Genomic DNA, 19,523 nt, shown 5'->3' on the forward strand with positions numbered 1-19,523 from the left:
CCTGAATTGAATAGACTGAAGGAAATTTTAAAAAACCCAAAAAACAACATATTGCTTTTAACTGTTAATTAGTGGCCATTCAGAGGGAGTATATTTCAAAATATGTAAAATGCGAGGACATCCTCCTTGGTTCATAAGCTGAGTTCCCTGGTTGTATCCTGGGAGGAGACGCAAATTTCTTGAGGCTTTCATCAGGTAGGGCGTAAAAATCTGTCAAGTCAAATATGTGGAAATACCTACTGTGTTAACTTCTTTGGATGTGTTCGGAGTGCTCCGATGGTTTCAATGTCGCCTTACTGCAAGACGTTTCTTGGTTGAAAGTCAGTTGGAGGCTTTCTTTAGAGTTCATGATCGCCCACAGTTTAAAAACATGTGCTTGTTATGTTAATTGGTGATTCTACCCGCTGTGAGTAAAAGAGTGGGCCAAAGGAGCTTTTTTTCCTCAGATTTTGGAGCAGCATAATCATGGAATTAGAATCACATTAAATGGCCTTTGAACATCATGATATAACCAAGGTTATCCACTTTTATCAGATATTGTGAGGTTCCGCTTCATATCATATTTTGTCCAGCAGCACTGCAATTAAAAATGTTCTTAATGAGTTCTTTTTACTGGACTTCTCATTTCTCTTGAAATGTAATATCCAGGAAATGAGCTCAAAAATGCAGCATTTCACAGCGTAAATGCTCTGTAACCACACTTTCTTTTCCTAAGAAGAAAACTTAAGTAATGATAGCCAGAGCGCAAGTGTGACACAGTGCGTAATCATCTCTGTATTGCTCTGTGGTTCTTGTAGGATTATACAAAAGCAGTTTTTGTGTTTCTTCTAAGTTTTATAAGCACTCACTTCTCATCCTTCCCCTTTAAACAGTTTCCCAGCTTTGGCAGAGCGCCATGTCCTGGTGATTTATTGTTCGTTATGTCTTCATTCTTCCTGTCTGCCGTTCGTGGCTTTGGCCTCGGTTGATGCTGTAGCTCTGACTCTGGTGTCACACGGGGACCTCTGGTTATTTTGACCCGACCTCAGAGTTCCGAAGGAGACATGAATCATTCGGTGGTCGGAGAGGTGTCACGATGTTCGCTTTGCGCGCTGACCAAGCCCTGCAACCCAGGCATATTTTTCCACCTGCGGTTACACATGGGAAAGGGAATATCCACCAGACCCCGTACACATAATAAGCCCTGTGACGATCGTGTTTTTTCAGATGTTTAAGATGCCGTTAATGACAATATCCAAATGCTAACCTCATTGTCATAGCAGTCATAACGTTATAAGGAAGGGATTTTTCCTTCTTTTGGAAATTATTTATTGATGGGTGAGATGTTGTTGTCTATTTCTAGACTGAGAAGAGTCTGTTATGTTCAGAATTGTTTACTTGCTTGATTTGCCTTGTAGAAATAAATAGCCCTGCAGAGATCTGTTCTGTTTCTTTGGTGGAAACAGGCGTGAAGTGTCAACATCATCACCAACAACTCTCGTTTGTTTTTATTCTGCCACTTCCAGACCCATGATCGTGTTTTCTGTAACTCTGAGTCAGTCGTTTCAGTGACACCTTAAGTGCTGTCAGTAGTGTTTCTATGCCTGATTCAAATATTAATTTGCACTATACAACAACGAGACAGGGAGCACAGTGGTGCTGTGAAAGGAGGAAAAAGGCTCCTGGTTCATGAGGCCTGTCTTTGTGCATTATTTCTTTGGAATAATGTGGTAGATAATTTAATGTAATCGGTATCTATCTGTCCAGGTATCGACTGCAGACAGTTAAGTCTATGGCTGGAGTGAGCCTCATGCTGAGGCTCCTGTGGGCCTGTCTGAGATGGGACGACATGGCCGTGAAACCGTCCGCTGCTGTCGGCACCACGCGTACAGGTAGACCTTCAACAGTTCCAATAATAATTTACAGTTTTCATCCATTTTCTTTGAGGAATGGCAACAAACTCCTACAGAGGTGTTATGCTCAAATAAGTGCTTGCAGCTACAGCTTGTATTATAAATGTTATTTTTATTTATTTATTTTTCATTTTGAGGTAAGTTCAGATTGTTTTTCAGGATTTTATTTCAGTTGTTTTTTTACTAACTTGTAAGGCATGGTAATCTTCCCGGTCGGCAACTGCCGTCTTCCCAAAAATTCCAACTTGTAGTGTCTTTGCTTCTTGATGTCCTCTCTCTCTATACTTATCCCTGTGCTGGCCCAACAGAATAATAGAGAAAACGTGCAAAACATTTTTGGGCATCACTGTTTTTATGTTGGAGTGCGTTTCCTCCATCTTTTCGGGCTTTCCTCCTCATCACCATACCAACCCAGCCCTATCCCCACTCATTGCTACAGAGACATCAGATACTGAAATCACCACCACCGAGATCATCAAGCGCCGCGATGTGGGACCATACGGCATCCGCTCAGAGTACTGCATACGCAAAATCATCTGCCCCCTTGGAGTGCCAGAAACTCCAAAAGGTAAAACAGACTTTTATTTGTTCACATTTATTAAAAAACAAACAAAACAAAATCGTCTCATGTCGTTTCTCACCATTAAACACAAAGTGAAACTGTTACATTACTAACTCTTTGTTAATAACAGAAATATGCAAACCTGTTTTGAACTTTTAAACTGTATAAATAAAACCATACTATAAATGTTTAAATACAGTTTTTTCTTTCTTCTGTTTGGTTTCCCTGCAATAGTTGGTTGTTGCTCAGTATTTCAGCATTGGATATGCTGTCTTTGTATTATTTATTGTTAAATATTGGTTTTAAAAGATGTGCAGTCTGTTTTAATTTACATTTTACACTCCGTACAAGTTATTATTGTAACCAGGCTGTAAAACTGACACATTTACATGGGCTCCGTTTCTGTCCAATACCAAATGTAATTACAAATTGTCGACAATCATTTGTTCATCTTTCTGCCAGAAACCCACACCCCACAGAGGAAGGGTCTGCGATCCAGTGCCTTGCGCCCCAAGAAGCCCGAACCTGCCAAGCAGACTGGCCCAGTGGTGATTGAGACCTGGGTAGCCGAGGAGGAGCTGGACCTCTGGGAGATTAGAGCCTTCTCAGAAAGGTCAGAGTCACACATTTAAGCGGAATATGTTTGCGTGTCCTGTGTAGGACTAATTATATTAGTCAGTTTAGAAACATGCCATACTGAGAACCAGATATTGTTTCAGAAGAAGAATTTTCTGACTCAGCTAGAAGTAAATCGTCGGGTTAGATTTGTGCGAGATATGCTGGAAGGTCTTAAAGTTGATTTCACTGGAGGTTTTTTTTCTTTTAGTATTTAACTCCATCACTCTAGACATCCTACTTTTGACAAATACATCAATAAATTTCTAATAATCTTTTAATTGTTCTTTTTATCTTTTAACCTTTTTCACATATTCTCATTTCACAGGGTGGAGAAAGAGAAAGCTCAGGCAGCTGAGCAGGCCAAGGTGAGTGAGGTTCAGTTTTTTAAGTCTGTTTTTTTCATTTTTATCAATTTATTTTATTTTATTGTATTTATTTATTCAATCATTGATTTATTTTTCAAACTTACCGTAAACCTTTTGTCTTTGTGAGAGTGAAAAAAAGGACATCTGTGGTCCCACCTGGATAAAAAGATAAACAAGTCCAGGTCACGGTATTTTATTGTTTTGGGGCTTTTTTAAAAAATAAATAAGTTAATGTTGTGATCAACTTGTTTATTCTTTCAGAAACGTCTTGAGCAGAAACCAGGCTCAGTCACAACCCCAGCAGGAAGTCCTGCAACACCTGCTGCCACACCCAAAGTGATCGTTGGCTCACTGTCAGGCCAGGGCACCCCCGGCACCAAGGTGGTCCTGTCCACCAAGATGGGGACCCCTGTCACATTCCAGCAGAACAAAAACTTCCAGCAGTCGTTTGCTACCTGGGTGAAGCAGGGTCAAAGCACACAAGGTACTTTACAGTGTAACTAATAATCAGCATTTGGAGTATTTTTATATATTTTTTATAATATCCTGAATACTAAATAAAGTTGTAGGACCTATCAGAACAATGCTTAAGATCTATATGTATCAACAGGTGCTGGTACCAGGAAGTGGATTTGTTTTAGAGCTATGTGAACAAAAATAATTACCGTAATTGTCGGGCTATAAGCCGCTCCTTTTCCACAAGCTTTGAACCCTGCGGCTTTTAGTCAGGTGCGGCTTTTCTATGGATTGTCCATGATTTTTGTCATATCGTAAGACGATTTGTTTTGTTTGTTCCGCTGTTGTACGGCACTACGTTGCCTGGCGGAAGGGCATGTGATCAGATACACAGTATCGGGGTTCAAGAGTGGTATGTTGGTCACATGTCCATCCGCCAGGCAACATAGTGCCGTACAAGTAGCGCGAAAAACAAACTTCAAAGTAGCGCTACGCGTTCAGCGGGAGGCGTGGATGATGAGCGGCGATAAACTTGCAAAAAGCAAGTTATGCTCAACTCCCCCGGTGGAATCTGACAGCGTGGAAAAGTGTGGAAACATCCATGATCACCAACGGATTTCGAAGGGCTGGACTGCTGCATGATGGAGACACCGCCACGGCCCTTCTGAGGGTGTTCGACTCTGACACTGACAACGAGGATTTGTTTGGTTTTGAAAGTGACAACGAAGGAAAGAAGCTGAGAGTGGATGATGTAGCCATCCTGAGCCTGTTCGTATCTGACACTGGAGAAGAGGACTTTGGTGGTTTTAGTGCGCAGGAAGAAGAGAAAGATGGTGGTGAATGACTGACTTTTCTTCTTGTTAAAGCCGTGTCACTGCACCTGAGCCTAAAAGGTAGTCCGAATCTATTTTTCTGGTGTGCTGTAGGTTATTGTTATGTACTACATTTGTTACTCATTTATGAAGCACAGTACATGTTTGGTACTTGTAATTACCGCTACTTGTGCCTAATACCTAAAAAGTTATGCAAATATGTACCCATAACCTGTTTTTCAAAATATTAATAAAAGGGGTGTGTCTCCAAACAGCCATCTCTTTCCTGACAATTCCCTTTGTACATATTCTCTTACATATGATAAGTCAACATTGAAACACCTGCGGCTTTTAGTCAGGTGCGGCTAATGTATGTACAAAACAGGATTTCCCCCTGATTTTAGCTTGTGCGGCTAATATTCAGGTGCGCTTTGTAGTCCGGGAAATACGGTAATTAAAAATTTAAATTCAATTTACAGTCTTACTATACTAGTCATGGATTAGTAATTTGTTTACTGAACCAGTTGCTCACAATTGCTTTGATTTACTGCATTTGCAAGGGAGCTGTCTCAGAAGACAAACACACACACACATGCACACAAACAAAAGAGAACAAACTGTGTCTGTCACCATGAGCCATAACTGATCTTCATCAAGGCTGGGCTGTTGGTATGCTGGATGCTGGCATCCGTGTCAGAGGTGTTGCTGCACCCTTGCATCTCCATGACAGCAAACATCTGATTGTTCTTAATGGAAATCTCACTGGAGCCACAGAGATGAGGTCCTCCAACTAATCCGAGTGCACCCCGCCCTGCAGCTTTTTCAGCCGGACAGTTCCTGTCCCCACACTGCCAGAGGATCGTGGGCTCCTCTGGATCATGAGCACATGCAGACTCTTACTTAGGCCAGCGTTTAGCTTCATTTTGTCTCCTGTTGACCGTGCATGGGACATGCTGGGTTCATGTGTTCATTGCACAGCTGCAGGCTGTACTCATCCAGAAATGGAGAGCAAGTCCTCACCACAGTTTATGCACAGATGGGTGACAGCTTGCATCACCTTCAGAGGAGGCCATAATGCATAAATGTCTTAAATATGTTTTGGTGCTGGAGATGACATTTTATTAGGCATAGCTCTTTTCTAATTTTGAATTCTCTTATTTTTTATTAATTCAACTCAGCAAACTGTAAAGCATTTCTAAAGTGTGTTGATTTCCTGTGTTGTGTCTTAAGCACAGTGGTTATGTGTGTTAATTAGAAGGGAAATATTATTGAATTTGCAGTGTAGCTGTAATTAAGGTACCTTTTGTTTATTTCCTTCCTTTAATTAGGAGCAGGCTCAGAGACCACGGTGGCCACATCTGGTGGGCACACTTTCCAGATTACGGGAACCTCTGTTGGTGGAAAGGTTGTGACCACCAAGCTGCCACTACCTGCCAACAGCAAGATCGTCACAGTCAACGTGCCAACTTCGCAAGGAGGTATTGCTGGTTTTAATAAGTCACACCTCAGAGGCAGACCCCGGGCAGCATTTCTTCTTTCCGTCCATTTGGGGATGCATGTGTGTTTGTTTTCATTGCCTCACATCAGATCCACACCAGCAGCATTTAAAATGTGTCAGAGGGGCCAAATTAGATCTGGCCCATGAATTGGATGCCATTGTAAGTAATTTAGCGTACTAACCACACACAGAGTTCTCCAGGGGGACTGAGCTTGTCTTTATTCATTTCATAAATGTTATTGGTGCCAGCTGCTGCAAGCCGGACTTTTTGAACCTTTCAAATCAGGCGTTCCTTTTGTCCTTGATTGCGACTGTCAGCGAGCCAACAACACGACTTAGGGGAACTGCAGGGCTCAAGTGTCAAGATAGCTGGTCAATATTTAAAGCACTCTTTCAGAATCAGTCACACAGCTGTCGCAGATTCACCATGGTTCAAATGCGACCATGTTTTTCTTAATGGGCATGAAATTACATGCATCTAAAATACTGTATTTAGCTTGGTTTAGATCTAGATTTATCACCCTGCATCGCTGATTTGTTCTCTGATTCACTGGTAGCTTTAGTTTGCTTTTTCAGTTGTTCTCTGGCCCCGTTTCTTTACCCTGATATATCGTACATCATTTCAAGCATGGCTTTCTAAATTAAAGACATGAAACGAATTGTGAAAACTGATGTAGCCAATATATACGTGTGTATATATCTTATGATAATAATGGGTCAGAAAAGTGGTTGCGTGTAGTGACAAACTTCAACTAGCTGACAATTTTAAGGAAAGCGTTCCTGATGTGGGGAAACAGTTTAATGGCTTCTTCCTTTGTCCATCCTCCATCAGTGATGTTTGTTTGTTGACAGATTTCTATTACATGAGAATTAACGTGCAACTGAATTATCATTTACTATTTAGTTTAGGGCTTGGCTTCACTACAGTCATTTGCATTCATAGATGTGAATGCACCGCAGTTTATCAGTTGTAAGAAGACTTCTAATTGTTTTGTATGTTTTGCCACTCCAAAGATTAAAAAAATATATATATATATTTGTTGCCTGTTTAAAGGTAATGAAAAGTGAGAATGAAAGTCATTTTTATCCTACAACTGTATGCACTAAGCACAACTTTACAGTGGATCGAATGAGAGGAACGTCTTTCCAAACGTAACTCTGTGTGTAATGTTTGAGATGAAAAGCAGCAATGCAGAGACTGCTGAAGTTACTGAAGGCGATAAGATCATTCAACCAACGTGGAACTTTTTCAACTGAATTTTGCAAATAATACTAGTAAATATTGTAATTTATGGCCATTGGCTCCTTCTTTAAACAATATTTTAGTTTCATACACAATTTTTAGGTCCTATGAATTCAGATGAACTCCATCCCTGCTGTAGTCTGTGCTCCTGTAATGCAAATGCACTGAATTTTATATTGCGCTTTTCTGACCACGCAGAAATTTACATTGAAAGCTGCATTCATTCTTCATATTTTCTATTTTATGCAGAGTATATTATATACTAAGGCCCACAATGTGAACCCAGAACCTTCTTGCTGTGAGGCGGCAATAATAATCACAACACCAGGTTGGCGTACCGTACTGTACCAGACTGGTCTGCACCAACCCCATTGTGGTGCCCAGTGTGAGCCAGCATGAGTCACTGGTTCGGTTTGGTGTGGCACACCGTGTCTGCTTCTGTCTTGTTGGCGTGGTATTCTTTTAAGAAGATGTTATTTTGGTTGGATGGTTTTTGGGATGGTAGACTTGTGTAGTCTGAGGTTCTAAATCAAGACTGTGGATTCAAAACTGTAGTATCTGTACGAACGCCTGTGCTTTTGAGCAGTTTGAAATGTCAATATTGACACCTTGGATGAGACGATGGTTTGTTCTGGACACCGTCAGTTCTGTCTGTGGCCCTGTCAAATTATAGGGATGAATGTTGCTCAGCACTTTGGAGATGTGGCCTGTCATGTTGACATGCTTCATTAAACTGCTGACAGCTCTAATGTGAGTCATATCCAGTGCTATTATGTCAGCATGTGCTTTTAAACATTACATCTGTTAAAGTGAAATTTGGCTTCTCTAAATAAACGAAAAGAGTTCATCTGATGATTATAGCGCCGTGCAATAGTCCAGAGTCACGCGTCACATATTTCTATTTTGGTAGGAAAATTAGAAATATGCGCAGCGATGTATTGAAACATATACAAAAAATGGAAATAAGGCAAAAACAGAATTTGTACAAATAAGCTGACAAGATTGGAATTCACTATTTGGTTTCATCACCTTTTATTCTGAAACACACACTGAAATCTGTTAGGCAAGCTTTCTTGTACTTTCTTGAAGTAGTCTTGAAGAATGGTTCACACTGCACGTGGCAAAGTTTCAGCCAATAGCTCTTTGGGAATCACCTTGCTGGTGCAAAATCCCATTTTCCCAGAAAACTGTAAAAAGAAGAAGGAACATTACAGTTAATTTTGCACACCTCTTTAAATATATATTTAAAAAAAGAGGCAATCAATTGAAAATGAGAATGATGCTCACCAAGCATAAAGTGATTTTTCTTGCCTTTGAAGTTGCCATGAAGGAGAAACTAAGTTCAGGTGGAGTGTAACCATTTAATGGACATGTGTATTTATCCAGCATGACTGTTTGGTGCCCTGTTTGGTTTGGAAGGGCTTAAGGAAGTTAGGCAGGAAAACAAGTTTACCCTGAGGTCTGCTTCCCAGACAGGTAGCCCTCTATAGTAGGATTCCTTTTTTCTTTTTTTTTTTCCCCCTTCGTCTTTTTGAATAAAAGTGTACCTCTCCACTCACCGGAATCCCAACTCCTCGACCTCTCCAAACAGCCAGCCCATAGAAAAGCCTGTTTGATGTGTGTGACCAGAGCAGCAACTCCCTCAGTCTTACGACCGGGCTTAACGTCCCTGTTTGAAGAGGGAAACCCTTGATATATAGGTTTACCTGCTCGGTTGCGGTTGAAAAACCACAGCAACGAGGCAGCAGAGGGAAAAAGAGCCACGCTCTCATGGTTTCCATTTCTGCCGTCAGCTTCACGTGAGCTCGTGAAGGCAGAGAACCCCGTGAACAGCTATGAAACGCCGGCTTTGTCAGATTAAAGTTAAGAACTAGGATGTGAAATTCATGCATAATATATGAGGGGGTTTCAGGTATGTTGGGGGAAACCCAACTAAGCTTTCAGTGGGCCTTTGAAGATTTTGTTTACCTGCTCAACTAATATTTACAAGTGCCGTGATCAAAAAGTGGCCCTCTAGCAAAAAGAGAAGCTTACAAATAATCTATTCAGCAGAGTTAATGTAGGACTTCTGTACAACTGCTCACTTTTGTAACGGGTAACCGCTGCTTCACATCAGAATTTACTTTAGTTTTGAGCATTTTAATCTTATTAAGAATATTTTTGTTTGTTTGATGTTTGTGTAGTTGTTAAATGTAAAGCAACAAGCAATCCAAACTTACTATTTACATCTTTATCATGTATTTAAGCCACGTCTTTGCAGACACCATCACGAAAGTATTTCCTTCACGTCCAAATTTTCTTCTTTTCTTTGTCGTTTTTAGACTTGTAAAGCTTCCCTCAGAAACCTCATTCAAATGTTGCTCACCTCTAATTTTTTCACCCTCCTTTCTGTCTCTACACTCCTCTCCTCTCTGCAGGTGTGGTTCAGCAGAAAGTGCTGGGAATCATCCCATCCAGCACGGCAGGAGGTGCCCAAACCTACACCACATTCCAGCCCCGCACTACCACGCTCAACATCAGGCCCAATACCGCGGGCTCCCAACAACAGGTACAGCTGTTGTTTTTTCAGGTTACAGCTCTAGTTTGTACATTTTGTTCATAATTGTGTTGATATATTATTTTCAACCGTGTTTGCCAGTGATGGGAATCACCCAACACCCCACAATACAATTTGATATTATTGCTTTTGATGATGAGCTTTGTGATTACCCCTCTGCTGTAAAAGGCTGATGGGGTAGAGTTATAGCAGAATATCTAAACTACGATAAATTGAGAGTGAGACAATGTAGGATTTTCAAATTAATACCATAGATGTGTCTAGTAAAATCTCGGACTGACGACGATCTCAAGGTCAGAGGTAAAGTTTTCTGAAAATCTTGTGAACAGAATAAATAGAGAACAAGGCAATGTAGGATTTTCAAAGCTACTAAAAATCTTGAACAAGTTCGAATCCCAGTGACATCAACCTCAAGGTCAGAGTTCAACCTTTCTAAAAAATTGCCTAGGGTTCCCAAATTTATACCATAGGTGCATTTTTGGTACCAGGCTTTTTTGGTAAGGATGTAACAGCCTCCCCACCAGTTGAAGAGCCCCCCAGTTGGCTCGATGCAACGGAGGTCCCCCGCGCCACGGCTGAGCTCCCATGCACCCACCCGCCCACAACCTCGGCGACACACCAACCAGGACCCAAGGCCCAGCCAGGGCCCCAGCCCGGAGATGGAGCGCCCCCAGAACCCCACGCCCCCCCCCCAGACCCACCCAGGGGCCTGGCTGGCAGAGACTGATAATAACTTTATACACATGCTCTCTATACAAAATTTTAAGTTACAGATTATGGCATTTTGGATACTCTGTTATGTATTTAGCCAAAGATGAGCATAAGAGTGCTGTCTATAGAGAAAACAGTGTAGCTTTATAATAAACACCTTATAGCAAAGTCAAATTTTGTGGAACCCTTTCTTTATTTGTCTTTAATCAGTCTTAGGCATGTTTCTTTTGCATGAACCCAACCTGGATCTTTGACCTAGTTTAAAAAGTAGCTGCTGGCTTTGGAATAATTCATTAATACTGTCTTTATGGATAATATCTCCCAGGTTCTGGCAGGTGGCAGTCAGATCCGTCCAGGAATGACAATGATCCGAACGCCAGTCCAGCAAACAGGACCAATGGGAAAGACGATACTTCGAACGCCCCTCGTGGTCCAACAAGGTGATTTACATTCATTTTGGCTGAACAAAGAATAAAGGAGTACTGCTATCTGTTTTGGCAAACTAACCCAATCCCTGAAAGTATTTTAAAGTTGGCATCATTGTTATAAATATGGGTGTTTTTTATTTTTTATTTTTTTTGCACCATTTTGTTTTCGGATTTGATTTTACCCATTATAGACTCTCAGGAATAACAGCAAATTATAGGTTTATGTTGAATAAATTAACACAGACTCTATAACAGACTCGTTACTGTACATAATCATATTCAGTGTCATGTAACACTGTCTCCCCACAAAGACCAAAGTGTGGCGGGAAAAATGCTGAAAACTACTCAAGTTGAATTACTGGATGAGAGTAAAAGTGACCCACTGTTTATACAGTTTGTTGCCTGGTTGTTAAATTTGTGATATTGTTCTCTTTCAGGTCAGGGTGGACAGCAGGTAGTGACACAGATCATTCGTGGGCAGGCAGTTTCCACGGCAATATCTGCCGCCAGCCCTGTCGCCACGGTCACTGGCCAGGGAGTGGCCAGTCCCAACACAGCGGGACAGGCAGCAGGCCAGACACCACCCGGCACCCCACGAGCACAGGGACAAGGCCAGGTCAAACTGACCCTGGCACAGCTCACCCAGCTCACGCAGGTTTGTGTTCCTGTCATACACAAGCAGCATATCTACAACAGGCAGCATTAAAATGGATTTCCCCTTATTAATTCACGTATGGAAAGTTGACTACTTTCCATATGCTCTAAACTCTCGCAGCTTTTTTTTTCCTTACTCTTGGCTCTGTGTTGTCATAGAGAGGGGATATCCTCTGTATGGTCGTCTCAGGCACACGGCTCTGGCTGTGCCACCTTCTGTTAAATCCTTCTGTCAGTGAAGGGCAGGCTGTCAGTAAAGAGTTGGCACAAAGCAAAGGTGGCCGTAAGGGGGGAGGAGCTAAATCAGCTTCTCTGAGAGAGTGAATCCGCTGATGGAGCACAAAAGGGATCGGTCTAAGATGAACAAGATGTTTTTTGAGCAGTCAGTCATGCAAAGTGACTCTAGTAGAGGCCAAGTGTAAAAATATAAAGCTGGAAGTGATCATAATAGGCCTTTTAAAATAAATAAATAACAAACAGCCCTGTGGCCTGTAACCATTTGATCTTGGTTATATACTACACTCATCCTGCTCTTAAAAGTAAGACAAATAACCTGCAGATATACATTTGTCTTTATACGTTTATCTTTAATTGTCTATTCAGATTTATAAATGTTCAGCTTGACAATTTTAGAATATTGCATAACTCCTATTTGATATTAATAGTTTTTTAGGGGCTTTAAGTCTTTCTAAGACAAATTAGGGTTGAAATACTTGGAAATGTAACATTTCAACCAAAAGTGTTGATGTTACAAGACTTATTTTATATTTGTGATTTTTTTCTTTTAACTTTTATGTTGCAGATCACTTTAACATATAAGGTTCTTCACCCAGTAAAGGATTAACTTCACATTCAATGAATGAAAAAGGCTTTACTCTCATAAAAATATTGCATTTAAAACAAGACATTACCGCATTGCTCTTGTATCTGATCTGGATTTCTCTTAAAGATATGATGTTTTACAATTTTATGAACTATAAAACACAAAGTGGATGGTGCCTTAAACCACATACATGTTTTAAGCAGTGGCAGAAAAGTCAGAGGCAGTGGCCCCTTCTGCTTGTTGGCAATTATTTGTTAACATGTAAAATGCCCTTTCTCGCAATAGTTTAAAATAATTAAAAAAATGATGGACTCCTGTGGATGCATCAGACCCATTACTAAAGAGTTCAGATGGGATTTCGGAGGGTTAAAAAGAAAGTCTTGTGTACACAAGATGTACGCAGTGCTGATTTTCCTTCTGAACAAATTTCACCTGGTTGTAATGAGGTTTGGGAATTAGTGGGGGTAATAGGGTATTACTACTCCTCAGATAATGGTATGCAATCAGCATTTGTTACAACAGGCAATTTATTTTGGATTAGACTGGACTGTAAAATTTTATTCACAAGCTTTCCCGTTCTGCTTCATCCTCCCACAGAAGCAGCAGGCTGGATCTGGTGTGGATCGGCAGGCTGGTGCCAGTGGTACTCAGCAGGCTCTCACTGTGATGGTTCAGGGCCAGGGTCAGACCACCGGCCAGCTGCAGGTCATACCTCACGGGGTCACTGTCATTCCAGGACCTGGTCAGCAGCTCATGCAGGCGGCGCTGCCCAACGGCCAGGTGCAGCGGTTCCTCTTCACACCTCTGGCTTCAGCTGCTACGCCCACGTCAAGCACAGGTATGATAAGAGACAAATGAAGGGCAGATGAGGGCTTTTTCTACAGCTTGCATTAAGCGATAAAAAATAAGTGTGAAACTTAAATGTGATGTCTGAATTTAAGTGCATGTCTGCTTTTTCCTTTTTCTCCTTCCAGCCACAACAGCAACCAGTCAGCCCAGCTCCACCTCAACCAAAACTCCAGCCCAACCTGCTCAGCAGGCCGCTGCCCCGATTCAGACAGGGGCAGCCCCTCTGGCCACCGCCAGCACCCCTTCATCGGCCAGCACCCCTTCATCGGCCAGCCCTCAGGGCCAGTTACCCCCACAGACGCAGGCCCATATGCCCATCCAGTCTCCTACCTCGCTGCAGGTTAAAACACAGGAAGGAACTACCCAGCTGCAACTGCAGCAGACGTCCCACGTCATCAGTGTGTCTGGACTTCAGCAGCAGGTATAGTTACGACTAGCAAAAAAGTTACCTGCATCCTCAGTCACTCCTTTCCCCTCAAAGTCGATGACTGTGACTTTTATTCACATTTAAAATCCTCCAGTGAAAGCCTCACAGCAGCCGGCAGTAAACCGGTTTGCTGTTTGGTGCAGTCTGTGGATTTGCCATTGTTTCCCACTTTGAACTGCGATTCAGCTGACAGTGTGATTTGTTAAAATTGTGAATTTTCTGTGTTGTGGCTGCAGGTGTTGGCCCAGCTGCAGGCCCAGCAGGTTGGAGGCACGCTGCCACAGCAAATCAAGCTGCAGCTTCCCATCCAGATACAACAGAGTGGGACCACCTCAGCTCAGGGAGGACAGGTATTAGATTCAGCTTGCTACTCCAGGACTTTAGATCCTCAGAAAATAAAGAATGAAAATGCGTTGGATGTAAAATTAAGCTTGTAGCAAAATTGTATTGCACATGTTCTAATGACCCCAAACATGTCATCATTGGGATGAAGATGTTAAATAATCTGATCCTTTATTCCTCTACCTTTTTTTCTGTATTTACAAAGCCACTTTTTTTTAAAAAACTATCCAATGTATGCCACACTCTGCTTTGCACAGATTGGGAACGTGGTTACCATCCAGGCCGCATCTGTCCAAGAGCAACTGCAGAGAATCCAGCAGCTCAGAGAGCAGCAGCAGCAGAAGAAGAAACAAGCTGCAGAAGCAAAGAGAGAGTTGGCGCTCAACGCAGCCAGCCAGAGCGACATCATTCAGAAACAGGTGTGTATGTACGCAGCTGTCACAGTCAGGTTATCATCTCACTCCAAAACTCCTGGCCATCAGTAAATAAACGTTCGTCACCCTTCAACCTGGACTCTGTTTAATTTTACAGCTCAGATCTGTCTTTCTTTATAAAGTTTTATCCTGGCAATGCTTGTTCTTGTGTTTGTTTTTATCTGTATTTGACATTCTGTGCTATGCTTAATAACAATACATTTCTATAGATACATGTTGTTCGCATCAAACTGCTGGAAGTTCACGGTAACAGGTCCTTGACTGACCTGTTACCATGAATGTCATACTTCTGATATTTCGTATTTCCATGAGGTTTACTCTGTCGTCCTTCTGTGTCGCATATTCCAGGTGGTCATGAAGCAAAACGCTGTGATCGAGCACCTGAAGCAGAAGAAAACCATGACGCCTGCAGAGAGAGAAGAGAATCAGAGGTTTGCCTCCAGATTAGGGTTTTTTTGTGTGTGTGTCACATGTGCTGCTTTAAAAGTCAACAGGTTAACACTTCATTAGTACCGGTAGGACACATTAAATGGCTTCTCAAAGCAAACATCTAATAAGCCAATCAAATGGTAAAAACAGTACATTTAGGCACGTAGACATGACGATGAAGATGATCGGATGTTTAAATTAAGTAACCAAATGGGAACAAAGGTGGTTTAAGTGGGTGGTTTTAAGTGCTGGACAGGCTGGTTTGGGTATGTAAGAAGTTGCTGAGGTTTTCATGCAGCACTGTGTCTAGGTTTATGAAGAATAGATCACTGAATACAAACATCCAGTGATCAGCAGTTCTCTAACCTTAGTGTAGTTAATGGCAGAGATCAGAGAAGAATGCCCTGATTGGTTTAAGTTGATAGTGAGGCAGCAGTAACTCCAGTAACCAGTCATTTCAACCAAGATACACAGAACAGCATCTCTAAATTCACAAACCTTCAAGTCTCAAAGTAGATAGAAACTAGAAAACTGAGGTTCACTAAAACTCAGCAATGGAAGGCAGAGAGGAAAAAAAAGAAGTGATGTGCTGGTGCGGGGAGTGATTTATTAGCCTGCTTTAGTGCATGTCTTTGGACCGTGGGTGGAAGCCAGATTACCTGGCTGGAGGGTGGATTTGACTCATAACCCTTAATGCTAATTAAGCATCATTTATAAGTCACAGCTCACCCACATATCGTTCCTCAAATGTCCATCCTATTGTTACAACTGCATTCCCACTCTCCAATCTCTGACTGAGTTTTTTGGCTTGATGTGTTCACTGTACTGCAATGGCCTCCACAGTCACCAGATCTCAATCCAAAGCCTGCAGCATCTGCATGACACTACTGTGTCTTTGACTTGATACCTTCTTATGCCCGTGTGCACGCTCGTATGCATGCTCCCTGCAGCCCATACGGGATCCTCTTCTCTCTCCGTCTGACTTTTGTCTAACACATTGTTGGGAGGTGCAGAACAACATGGGAACATTTGGACGTGTAACCACCAACAGCTGCATGTCTTCACTGTGACCCTACAACCAGGCAAATCCATTTATAAATGACGGGAGTTGTACAATAAAAATATACATCTCTCCTCGACTCCTTCAGTGATTTGTGGTGCCGTAAACTTCAGAAAAGCGACTGAAAAATTAGTCGGAAATTTAAGCTGCCCCATTTTTCACTGCATCATCCCTGTGACAAATCCTACAGTTAGTAGGTCAGTATTTTTTTTTATGAAGAGCATGTTTGTTTTCCAGGCAGAGAGCTACGATTGCTGCTACAAGACCGTTTTGTTTACTAAGCTTAGTTAGGACAACTGCAACTGTAAAATAAAAGCCAAAATATTCAAATGCTTAAAAAAATGTTTTCCTCCTTCCCTCCTTCCTGTGTTTTTATGTTAGTTAGAATATACTCTGACCTATAGCCGACCCTGACAACCATTTGTTTATGTCCACAGACACTGTGTAAACACTGTACCCATTCACACAGACCTGAAATACCAAACCCAGACTACCGTGACATCAGTACAGCAGCTCAAGCAGCAGCTGTCTGTCTTTGCTTATTTTTTCAACCTTTTTCCATTTCTTCATGTCATCCTTTTCTCTCTTTTCCTCCAAAACACGGTTCTGTTAGTAATAACGCGGAACTTTGGCATCCATTTGCATGTTTATGTGCGTCCTGCTTTATTCCTCCACTTTCACGCTGCATTTGGCCTCTGTACTTCAGCGGGCACGCGGTAGGATCCCTGGCCGATCTTTGACCTCAGCAGCCGAGGATGTGTTTGTATGTTGTTCGCACAAACTCGGCGCCGAACGAGTCAACGGCTTTCGATCTCGTCTGTGAATGTTAGCAAACACAAGTGAACATACTGGGAACACAGAGCCATAAATCGTGTGGATTTATTTGATTTTGCAAAGTGAAGCTGCTAACATGTAACTTTCTCCCTCTATGGATTCTCATTTGTTTGAATAACAGTGGCATGGATAACATGTATTCCTCCTGCATCCAGTCCCACTCTATCTGTTCATCTCTCAACATGCCTCTCTTCCAGTCTTCCAATTCTCAAGTCTACTCGCTTGCCACTGAAGCGTAGAGTCTTATACAAATAAACACTAGACAAATAAATAGTCTTCTCTGCATCCGTAAAAACATGCGGGTGAGTAATAAAACTAGAGATGATGTCAAGTTTGCCTAACACTTTTAGAAATTAATCATGTTTGGCTCAGAATTTAAAAGAAGGAAATGTTCATGCTTTTCTAAGCAGTGGGCTGCTAGCAGAGGTTTTTGGTGCTAGACACTTTGAGCTTAAATTCGCCGCCTGCTTCAGAGTTGAACTCCCCTTTTGATTTCAGAACTCCATTAATTCTTTGTGGCATGGATTCAGCAAAGTGCTGGAAATGTTCCTCAGAGATCTTTGGTCAGTATTGACGTGAGCGTCACAGCTGCTGCAGATTTGTCAGCTGCACATCAATGATGCAAATCTCCCGATCCAATGTATCCCAGAGCTGCTCAGTTGGATTGAGATGTGGACTGTGGGGTGCATTATTCTGGTGGAAGGCTGTCAGAATAGGGGTACAACCTATAGTCTGTAACGATGGATGTGGTCATTAACAATACTAAGGAGGCTGTGGTGTTTAAGTGATGCACAGTCCAGCGGCCTAAAGGGTACCAAGAAAATTAAAGAGTGGTTGTTTTTAGTTGCGGTTGTCTTCCTATCAGCTTGAAGCAGTTCTCCTGGAGAACTGCCACTCACTGGATATTTTCTCTTTCTCGGCCCATCCCCTGTAAACCCTAGAGATGGTTGTGTGGGAAAATTCCAGAGGATCATCTGTTTTTGAAATACTCAGACCAGCCCCACATGGCACCGACAATCAGGCCACGTTCAAAGTCGCTTTTCTTCATAACCTGCCTAATATTTCTCAGATTTTAACCCTTACTTGATTGCTCACAGCTGAGAAAGAAGAGATTTGGAGCCAGATAGAGATGAAATGCAAGTTCAGAACCTGAGTCAGAACTTTGTAGTTACATGGATTTCACAACTGAGCCACGAAAATGCCTCGCGGGCTTGTTTTCAGAGAAATGCATTCACTGTTCATTGACACGGACTGCCATTTCTTACATGTGGAAAGCAAAATTTTAATATTTCAAAGTAGCCACACAGGTTGTACTTCATGAAACATAGAAGCATTGTTTCCAGCCCACTGGTGTGTCATAGGGATACATTTCTTCCTCTGTGACTTTGACTGTACTGACTTTTTGAATTCTAGCTTCAGATATGTGATAATCCTTTCCCTCCCAGCCCTTTCATCCTCCTCTGCTCTCTCAGCAGGAGTATTATGTGTGTTTAATGTCTTTAAAATGCCACAGCACTTTTTCACATGGGCCTTCATTAGATTTAGTAGAGTTCTGGGTTTTTATTTCTTCTTTTAGCTTTTTTTTTTTTTTATTAGTCTGCAACATTCACAGTTTCAGCACTTTAACATTAAATACAGTATGCTTTTATGAGTTGTGATTTTTAGTTTTAAGAGATGTGTTTACTCTCTTGTTTTCTCTCTCGACCATATTCTGTTCTCATCCTTTCAGGATGATCGTGTGCAACCAGGTGATGAAGTTCATCCTAGACCGGATAGACAAAGATGAGAGGCAGGCAGCCAAGAGGAGGAAGAAGGAAGAGGTGGTGGAGGCCAAGAGGAGGTTAGCCAACGCCAGTAAGCTCTCCTCGCTCCTTTACCGACACAAAGAGAGCCTCAAGATGGAGATTCTGAAGAAGCGGGCACTTCTTGACAAGGAGCTGCAGCTAGAAGCCCAGGTATGAAGCAAGCTTGAGACATGAAAAAATATTAAAAAAGCATAAAGTTTTTTACTCTGGGCGTGATGTTTTAAAGGCAACTATAAAGAACTGGTGACAAATGGCACTAGAATGCCTTTATTTTGCACAAAAAGGGCAGGAAGTGACATTAATCGCATTCGTTTCTGGCGTTGAATTCTCCAGGAGGAGCTGAAGAGGGATCTGCTGCGGATGAGGAGGGAGAAGGAAAGGGCTCAAGCTGCAGCCCAACAGGCAGTCCAGGCTGCCGCTGCCGCCGCCGCTGCCACCCACAACCAGCAACAGCAAAATCTGTCCCACATCACCTCTCAGCATCACCTTAGCACGACTGTCAGCTCTGCACACAAGAGGAAACGGGAAGAGGAGAGGGAGATGACAACGTCAGCCAAGTCCAAGAAGAAGAAAATGATCTCTACGACGAGTACAAAAGAGAGCAAGAAGGACACAAAGCTCTACTGCATCTGCAAGACGCCCTACGATGAGACCAAGTATGATGATGCTCTGTTAAACACTGTCAAAATAAAAATACTGTATGAGCGAGTTTAGCTGCATTGGT

General features: G+C 42.1%; 1 protein-coding gene across 6 annotated transcripts in view; it reads left to right on the forward strand.

The window, feature by feature from the left end:
• Positions 1–19,523, forward strand: part of LOC146516623 (nucleosome-remodeling factor subunit BPTF-like) — a 54,960-nt gene that overhangs the window by 23,614 nt on the left and 11,823 nt on the right. For 5 of the 6 annotated variants that reach the window (XM_085164239.1, XM_085164240.1, XM_085164244.1 and 2 more), the window contains 16 exons: positions 1,747–1,871; positions 2,308–2,460; positions 2,917–3,067; positions 3,398–3,437; positions 3,699–3,921; positions 6,034–6,183; positions 9,864–9,994; positions 11,040–11,154; positions 11,580–11,797; positions 13,217–13,457; positions 13,594–13,889; positions 14,132–14,245; positions 14,495–14,656; positions 15,020–15,102; positions 18,724–18,949; positions 19,133–19,455. In XM_085164239.1, the coding sequence (XP_085020365.1) occupies positions 1,747–1,871; positions 2,308–2,460; positions 2,917–3,067; positions 3,398–3,437; positions 3,699–3,921; positions 6,034–6,183; positions 9,864–9,994; positions 11,040–11,154; positions 11,580–11,797; positions 13,217–13,457; positions 13,594–13,889; positions 14,132–14,245; positions 14,495–14,656; positions 15,020–15,102; positions 18,724–18,949; positions 19,133–19,455 (2,751 nt within the window). The remainder of the gene's footprint in view (positions 1–1,746; positions 1,872–2,307; positions 2,461–2,916; positions 3,068–3,397; positions 3,438–3,698; positions 3,922–6,033; positions 6,184–9,863; positions 9,995–11,039; positions 11,155–11,579; positions 11,798–13,216; positions 13,458–13,593; positions 13,890–14,131; positions 14,246–14,494; positions 14,657–15,019; positions 15,103–18,723; positions 18,950–19,132; positions 19,456–19,523) is intronic. The other variant, XM_085164241.1, reaches the window with a different exon arrangement.

Source organism: Neolamprologus multifasciatus, chromosome 6 (assembly GCF_963576455.1).
Source record: "Neolamprologus multifasciatus chromosome 6, fNeoMul1.2, whole genome shotgun sequence".
Classification (NCBI taxonomy): Eukaryota; Metazoa; Chordata; class Actinopteri; order Cichliformes; family Cichlidae; genus Neolamprologus; species Neolamprologus multifasciatus.